General features: G+C 40.4%; 1 protein-coding gene across 1 annotated transcript; it reads left to right on the forward strand.

Moving 5' to 3' along the window:
* Nucleotides 1-264: 264 nt before the first annotated feature.
* Nucleotides 265-5,722, forward strand: LOC116710487 (keratin, type II cytoskeletal 8-like). The gene is made up of 9 exons (XM_032549567.1): nt 265-754; nt 2,277-2,485; nt 2,894-2,954; nt 3,053-3,148; nt 3,250-3,414; nt 4,616-4,741; nt 4,934-5,154; nt 5,253-5,293; nt 5,396-5,722. The coding sequence occupies exons 1-9, from the start codon at nt 344-346 to the stop codon at nt 5,650-5,652; spliced, it is 1,587 nt and encodes a 528-aa protein (XP_032405458.1). The 5' UTR covers nt 265-343; the 3' UTR covers nt 5,653-5,722.
* The last annotated feature ends 3,248 nt before the right edge of the window (nt 5,723-8,970 follow it).

The following is an 8,970-nucleotide window of genomic DNA, read 5'->3' on the forward strand; positions in this document are numbered from 1 at the left end:
GCTAGAAGTTGAATTATTTCTAAAGTATGGAAAATTCACCTTTTCAAATATCTGAACAAATTTGACTATTTTTCTGTATTACAACCGTAAAACAAAGAATGCTCTGACTGTTCTTGTGACTTGAGTCTCTAATTTGCTACAAATGTGTAACATGACGTAATTTTCTTTCCTGACATTGCCTCACTTCTACCCTTCTCACTCTCTCCTCTTCACTACAGCCAATCGCAACCCGGCGGGGTCCCTCCCCTGCTCTGATAAATACCACGGAGGACAAGAGAGGCTCCATCTGCCCCGACTCTTCTCCTCTCTCACCACCTCGGTGCTACAGACTCCCACTGTGACCATGTCTGTCAGAGCTGTAAAGACCACCACCCTCTCCACGGTGTCATCCTCCAGGGGTCCCACCCAGGGCTACAGCAGCCGCTCATTCTCCGGCTATGGGGGCTGCGGTGTGGGGAGTGCCAGGCAGAGCTACGCCGTCCGCTCCTCCTATGGAGGAGTTGGCAGCAGTGGTGCTTCTGTTGGTGCTGCTGGGGGGTTTGGACTGAGAGGAGGTGGAGGGGATTTCAGCCATGTGGGCTTTGGTGGGGGTATTGCCAATGAAGTGGTGGCCCCCATCACCGCCGTGACAGTGAACAAGAGTCTGCTGGCTCCCCTTAACCTGGAGATCGACCCCACCATCCAGGCCGTCCGCATCCAGGAGAAGGAGCAGATCAAGACCCTCAACAATCGCTTTGCTTCGTTCATTGACAAGGTCAGTCACTCAAGCGGTTAATATAGCAAAATGCTAGGGACCAGCACAACCTCAGGGAGAAACCTTTGTGTCTATATAATGGGGGGGGCAACCATCTATCACTCTGTTATAGAGCTAATCTACAACAATATGGTAAGGCAATTAGATCCATTAATCTGCCAAAGCGGCCAGGACAGGACACATTAGAGAGGGTAAAAGTTTATATCCACAGCAGAAATAGAAAAGAAATAACGCACATTGTGTTGAACTGACTTTTGGGATAGATAATAAAAAACTCAGGAAATGCAAAGGAAATGAGTGTTCTGCACACCAAAGCAGGTGATCAGCCTTGGGACATTGTCTTACAGAACAACATTCTTTAAAATTATATTTGTGGAACAAATCTGGGGGAAATTACTTGTTCTGCATAGAGCCTAAATAAGTTCACTCAAAGAGCTCAGGATGAAAAGTCAGACTCAATCCAGCAGTGTTTTTGAGAAATACCCTGCCGAATCACTTACAGAAGAAAAAGTTTCAGGGGTCTGTTTTACTTACTGGTTAAGAGTAAACAAATTCCCTATGCTTTTTTTTTTTTAAAGTGCATTTACAGGTTGTACAACCATAAACGGAAAGGAGTGGAAGTAATCTGAGAAATAGCTGCAAGAGACAAGCCTCTTGTTGATGTTCAGTAAATCTTTGCAGAAGAAACTTGAACAATGCCTGTTTTATGAGGCCAAGAAAGCTTTTATGCTGAAAGAAGAATGGATCATTGTTGTACCTCCTAAATTAAACATGACAATTCTTTTTAGAGAGCAATGCTTGTTTTCTGCAACGGACTTGTTAGATTCTTCAGTGAATTGCAATTTTTCAGCACTGTATAATAGTTTTCTTTATTCAAGGAGGCGCTCAATAATGAAAGGGAGTTTTAAATAAAGCCTGCAGTAATTCCTTGGATCACAAACCAAAGTTCACTCTCCCTTTGCTTCCCGGACCAGTGTGACAGCAAAGAAAGTACACACAGAACTGTGCCTTTGTCATCATGTTGACTCCACCTAAAGACAGGATGGCAGAAAGAATCATTGCACAATTGGAACCTGGGACACAACACCACATTGTGTTTAACTGTAGCATTCTATGAAAAATGTATTATTTTTAACCTAGCATTTAGTGTCTCTGAGCAGTCAAACTTATTGTTTTTTGAGTCATCCTTGGACTTTACATTAATTAATTATCCATTTGTTCTTTGACAATTGAAAGAAAAAGAATGTATGTGTTTTTACAAATGAATATAGGTTGCAAAATCTCACTCTTTTATAACATTATAATAGCCATTAAGTTTAGCTTCGAATCAGAAGCTTTAATGCAGACTCCCATTTCTGCATCATCAGCCAGTGGGGCGCTGAGTGGACATGTTCATAACTCAGGAACGACTTGTTCAGGTCGAAAGGACAGATAACTTTGTGTCTGGTTGTGCTGCACTGGGAAGAAAGCCACACGAGAGAGAATAAACATAAATTTAATTAATGACTCTCTTTGTCTTCAGGTACGCTTCCTCGAACAGCAAAATAAAATGCTTGAGACGAAGTGGAAGCTTCTGCAGGAGCAGACCACGTCTCGGTCCAACATCGACACCATGTTCGAGGCGTACATAGCCAACCTTCGTCAGCAGCTGGACAACCTGGGTCATGAAAAACTCAAACTGGAATCCGACCTGCACCAGACGACTAGCCTGGTGGAGGACTACAAAATCAAGTATGTGGAGCTGCGGCTAAAACACTAAAACTGGTTTGATTCTTTTTCAACTTCACGTCCTGGAAAGTCCAGCTTTCCCAAAGGTCTTTTGGTGCAGCTTTAATTGGCCTGTAGTAATCACTCTGAAGTTTTAAAACCAGGGGGGAAAAATGATTAAGAAATTGTCCCAATTGCCAGTTCGTGTCATTTAAGATTAAGTATTTGCCAATACAGAATGTAAGTCTGATACTTCACTAAACTCAACCCCACCTTAACTCACATGTGGAGCAGTTTACTGAAGCAGTATGCTAAAGACAGTATTTGTTTTATATCTCTTGTTAATTTGGATCTCAATCACTCGTTTGAGGACAGTGTTGGTAACATGACACATTAAGTTAGCATAAGTTCTCATTGTTTCTGCTTTCTAAGGTATGAAGAGGAGATCAACAAGCGCAATGAGTGTGAGAATAACTTTGTCCTCATGAAGAAGGTTTGAGCAAATTTACCTACAAAAATAATGTATTGGGTCATTACTATAAACTGTCTGGTATTCACCATTAAATGCTATGATTACTCCGTCATCTGAAGGACACAGATGCAACCTACATGATCAAAGTGGAGCTGGAGGCAAAGCTGGATGGGCTCTCAGATGAGATTGAGTTCTTGAGACAGCTCTTCGATGCAGTAAAAACCTTTTATAATCACACAATTCCACATGCATGGCTCCCTAAAGTAAAAGTTCTGTTTTTTTACAGCTTATTTCAATATCTTATCATTTTCTGTAGGAAATTATTGAATTGCAAAGTCAGATCAAGGACACATCTGTCGTAGTGGAGATGGACAACAGCCGCGATCTTGACATGGACGCTATTATTGCTGAGGTTCGAGCTCAATATGAGGACATCGCCAACAGGAGCAGAGCGGAGGCTGAATCCTGGTACCAGAACAAGGTGGTACAAAATTTCTGATGACTTAACATGAAACCCAATTGATGAGCAGCCGCATTGTTTTGTTTATTATATTTTTATAATTATTGTATAGCTCGATTGAAAAATCTTGGGTTGTTTTTTTTTAATACTAGTCTTATGATCTTCAGAAACTGGCTAGAATAGGAACAATCCACATATATTTTTCAAACATGCATCATGTGCCACATGGTTTATTACAAACACCAGCTAACAGCAGCGTTTCATGTGACACTGACACAAATCCTATCTCTACAGGCTCCAAGAATTTTGACCAGCTGAATTGACCTTGTTACCCTCTTACACCTAACTTCCACATTGGAAAGTAAAATCTCTGGCTTGGAAACATACTAGGTTACATATACATACTTATCCCTCTGGTGGTCATATGTGGCCTCCATCTGTTCTTCCCGTGGGATCAGTTCTACCATGTCTGCTACCCTGGTAGATACTGATGTGAGGACAATATCTGGGCGCAGATATTTCATTGGGGTAATTGCAGGAATTTGGTACATTAAGAGTAATTTTCGTAGGATGGTTGTTGCAAAAGGACAACAAGTTGTGATGAGTTCCATGTATTTTAGGTAGTTTCACAACATTAACAAAGCTGATTGCCATTTATGAATGCAATGTTAGTGTCATGTTGAGTAGCAATTTTCTGATCTATGTGCAAAATCATACTATCAAGGTATAAGGTAAGACTTTTTATCTACAAACAATAATAATTGTGCAAAAGTCAAGCCCCCTCAGGACAAAGCTGGATTTGGTATCATTTGAAGGGGAGAGACGTAGGTTAGTTGGGGTTCATGAGACTGAGGTAGGTAAGGAGGGAGACTGGCGGTTTACTGTGGCTTGAGGCAGGTATTAGAGGGGCAAGTCGGGTTCTGGTGTGGAGCAAGGAGCACGTATGCATTCAAGGCACCAATTCTGAAAATGCTGGGGAGTCTGAGGAACCAGGCAGGATGTGAGTCTGATGGCGGAGAGCTTGTTGTTATTTCAGGTTTCATGTTGTTATCTGCCTCCAGCAAGCTCTGCTCTCTCTGGTCAGACCATTAACATAAGAAATTACTATTTGTGTACTTCTAAGAGGCAAACAGAGTCAGAAGAAGCAGCTGAAAAACATAATAAACTTCAGATGTAAAAATGAAAAGAATGAGGAATTAATGAAACAATTTTTGTGTTCCAGTATGCAGAGATGCAACACTCAGCTGGGAAATATGATAACGATCTAAAGTCAACCAGGGCTGAAATCGCAGACATGAACCGCAGAATAATGAGGCTCCAGTCTGAAATTGACATGGTTAAAGCTCAGGTGAGAAATCAAGCCTAAACGTTATACGGTCTGCTTTCTTTACTTTATTATAACTTTGGATTCACATTTTTGAATACTCATCAATTCGTATTATACGCCTACGATCCAGAGACTACTTTGTTTCAATTTATCAAGGCTATAAGTTTTCTTTTTTTTCTGCATTGCTCTCTGTTTATGTCCTCCCAATCTTAGAGAAACAACTTGGAGGCTCAGATAGCCGAGGCTGAGGAGCGGGGTGAGCTGGCAGTGAAGGACGCCAAGCTGCGGATCAGAGACCTGGAGGAAGCTCTCCAGAGAGCTAAACAGGACATGGCCCTGCAGGTCCGCCAGTACCAAGAACTGATGAATGTGAAGCTGGCTCTGGATATTGAAATAGCCACTTATAAAAAGCTACTGGAAGGAGAGGAGATCAGGTAAACTGTTGCTGCTTTGTAGCTAATGCGCCACCTGGCGGTGATAAGGAGAACTGCGTCCACTTGAAAAATAAAGTTGGTTTCTATTCCTTCTGCAGGCTAGCAACAGGAATCAAGACCAGTGTTTCTAAGCAGACTTGTAAGTCTATGCTGTGGTTTCATGGAAATAAACAGTGTCTTACACACTGACACAAACAGCATCACTTTGGTTTTTAATCTTTTCTCTCTTCTTACCACATAGCCTTCAACTACAATGCCGCCTATAACCTGGAGACCTCCTGTATCCCATCCTACGCCAGTTCTTCCCTTGATTCAATTAAGTCAAGCAGTGGTTTGGCCTCTGCCCTCGAAGACGGGGCTGTGAAGACCACCACGGTGACCACGACCGAAACCGTGGTGACCAAGACTGAGGAGAAGAAGGAGGAAGAGACTCAAGGAGTAACTGAGGAAGAAGAGAAGAAGGAGGAGGAGGAGAAGGCGGAGGTTGAAGCTGAATAGTGGTGTCTTGATTTGTTCCTGATTTTGATCTTGGTGACTAAAAATAAAGCAGATCTTCCCAACCTATTGATCACTTCTTTAAAACTCAATGATTAAAAGTATGTTCTGATACAAGAGCTATAAACAAACATTTTTTCTCTCCAATAAAGTACTGCTGGATGAGGCAGCTTGATTTCCAAACCCTGAAGTTTTTAAAGGGGGCATATTATGCAAAATCTTTTTTTTTTTTTTTGCTTTATGTCACGTAATAATGTTATTCCGTCATCAAACACAAACCTGGAGTGTTGCTTTCACTCATTCCCGCATGTTTGAGAAACCCTTGAATCTCCTGTGGCAGTCATTTTGGTATGGAGATCTTCCATGTCTGGGTGGGGAGGCCTTAACTCCTGCTCATACAATGAGTCACCTAATTCCACAAAGCTCTTCCTTGGAGCTGCAGACTCCAGCCGAGCTTGTCTCACAGAGCAAAAAGCTATATATTTTTCTACCTTTCTGTGTTTTTTGGTTTTTTTGGGTTGTTTCTATAACTTTGTTGAAAAAAAAGAATGTATTAAATTCAGTTTTTGACAGTAATCAGGGATAATCGCACTGGCACTTTTCACCCAGCAGATGGCGGTGCTATAAAGCACAGCTGTAATGTGGACCTTCAATTCTTTCTGTGATCATTTAAAAAAAAACACAAGGATAAGGAAGAAAACGCAAATTTAACATATTTCATAATATACATGATGTCATATCTATATGTTGGCAACAAAGTCAGTTTTCACTGGAAAAATAAAAAAACGCATTCAGTTCTGTTCTGAGTCACTGCATTAAAAACATTGATAAAAGGTTAGTTGCACTTCACTCAGCAGCAGTAGGAAAACATTTGAAGCATCATGGTGGTATTTTCGTATTATCATATTACGGTTTGTGTGTGTGTGATACGTGTACATATCACACACACACGCACACGCACAGACAAGTTTACCTATTAACAGAGTTAGAAAGAGAAACCTAATGGATACGAGGGATGCAATCGTTTCTTTCTCAGAAACACCAGACCAGTACCAGCCTGCCTGGGTCCTGACTCACATCAGCTTAAGAAATTTCTATTTGACAAAATCAATGGCTGGTCATGGCTTCTTGTTAAATGATGTCAGACCCTTTTCACAGTTACATATCCAACCAGAGTTCTCATATAGCAATGTAATCAAAAATGCAGGTAAATACAAGTAAAACTGGGGTAATTGAGGGGACAGCGATTGTGCAAATGTGGCCAAATGTGACCAAGAATAATTCAGTAGCAGAATCTTTTCTCTTTTTCAGTAAAAAAGGAAATCTATCCAAGTCCATCGAGGAACAGGTTTGAACAAGGATAATGGATGGAGGTGCTCCACCTCTCATGGAGTCAGAAACGGGAAACTTGCCAAATGCCCAAATCCCACCCAATGTTTGGCTTTTGTTAATGCGGAGCTGACAGACACTGGTACAGACATGAAAAAATAATGACCTAACCGAGTAAAAATGCCACCCCAAAGAGGACCCACAGTTTGTAAACAGATTGGGTTTGCCGTAGTATTTATATCTGACCTGAAATGACACTAACAGTTCATCTCAGGTGGGAAAAATGACAGTACAAAAAAAAAATCTCTGAAAGCCATTTTTACACATGTACTTCACTTAGAATAGAGCGGGGCACACCCGTGGGTCACCGGTCGATCAAATTACTAACATGAAGAGAAAGAAACAGACACCCACACTCTCTGATGAATACTGCTTTTCATTAGGATGAACAGCAGAGAACAAGTGGGAAAAGAGCCATGAATGTACAGAGATAATGAAAATAAAATACACAGTAAGATGTCTATTGTTTGAAAGCCTGATTATTTGTTGGTTATGTAGTATTTGTTATTTTGTTGTATGCTGTCATTTATTAATTTTTTTGTTGTAAATATAGACTACATGGGCATGATGGGTTAATATTAACTCAAGTATGTGTGGGTTTTCTGTTGATACATCCAAGAAGAATAACATGAAGGTAAAGGGGTAGTTTTAATTATGTAAAGTTTTTGTTGGTACTCCTGTAGTAGCCTTATGTGTCGTAGATGCCATTTCATAGTTAGATTGCTCAAAAGTAGATAAATCTTTTGAATGTTGTGAGCTAATAAGCTATTCAAATGTACACCATCTGTTTTAGGGGACTTTAGAAAATTAAAACTGCAATGGAAAATGTGTCAGTGGAACAAAATGCAATATTACGACGCAATATTTTCCAATATTAGACGTTTGTCTTCTAGGCCCCTATCTCATTATTCTGTAGGTACACTGGTCAAAATTTCTTGTGGTGATGGGCTCTATCCATTAAGTAAAGAGTGTCTCTTAACTCGGAGGAAGTTGTTGGTGTGTTGCAGAAGCTGAAGAGAGCCCAGTAGTAGCTACAAGCAGCAGCAGGCAGGAGCCTGCAGCACATGAAAAAAAAGTGAAACAGGATTCTTTGCAGCTTAAATAGACCTTTCAACTTGCTAAGGTATGCTTGATATATACTGTGTGTGAAAAATCATGCATGAGGTAGCACCTATCCTGGGTCCAACTCAAAGGCTTTGCCTCACTTTTGCTGTTAACAAGAATATGTAGTTCTGGCAACCAACTTATTTATCTGTTGTTGCGCCAGAGCATGACCTTTTCTGCTCCTTTTATGAGAGGAATATACCCATGCTAGAATGACCTGATATGCAAATATGCAGATGATAGCGCCCTGCTGTTAAATAATAGTAATGTATCAATATATCATGTTGTAAAACAATAAGGAAGAACAAACTGAAGTCAAAATCAGTTAAGAAAACTTAGTAGTAAGTAGCTAAGTTTCAGAAATAAAACAAAATCTGCCATGAAAAACAAACATAGACATACACATCAACAGATTTCCTGGAATTGCTGAGAAAAAAAAAAAGTTGTACTGTCGGTCAGACAATCAGAAAGTGAATTAAAGCGTTCAAGCAAGAGTTGAAGTGAACTGAGGCATACAAACATGGAAAGCAAAATGTACAGAATATGTCTGAAAAAGCACAAATGTGTATTTTCTCTTTGTATTTTGGATGTTTGGCGCAATTAATGTTCTCAATATGAACATGTATTGAACTTTTCCAAGTTTATTTAGAATCTGCCATCCAAATGTGTCTGAGTTGAGTGACACTCAGACACAGCTTACCTGCTAGCCACACAAGTGGCTTCATACGCCCATTGATAAATCAAGTTCTACATTCAGAGTCTTGGTCACCTTCTAAACACTGAATCACACCTTTTATTCTCTGACATATAAACACATGTATTCACTCA

Source organism: Xiphophorus hellerii, chromosome 20 (genome assembly GCF_003331165.1).
Source record: "Xiphophorus hellerii strain 12219 chromosome 20, Xiphophorus_hellerii-4.1, whole genome shotgun sequence".
Taxonomy (NCBI): domain Eukaryota; kingdom Metazoa; phylum Chordata; class Actinopteri; order Cyprinodontiformes; family Poeciliidae; genus Xiphophorus; species Xiphophorus hellerii.

What these genes read in the sequence shown, in the direction of transcription:
- LOC116710487 (XM_032549567.1), top strand. Translation starts at nt 344, where the DNA reads ATGTCTGTCAGAGCTGTAAAGACCACCACCCTCTCCACGGTGTCATCC. An exon ending in TTGCTTCGTTCATTGACAAG is followed by an intron (nt 755 to 2,276) that starts GTCAGTCACTCA and finishes CTTTGTCTTCAG; the next exon opens with GTACGCTTCCTCGAACAGCA. An exon ending in AATCCTGGTACCAGAACAAG is followed by an intron (nt 3,415 to 4,615) that starts GTGGTACAAAAT and finishes TTTGTGTTCCAG; the next exon opens with TATGCAGAGATGCAACACTC.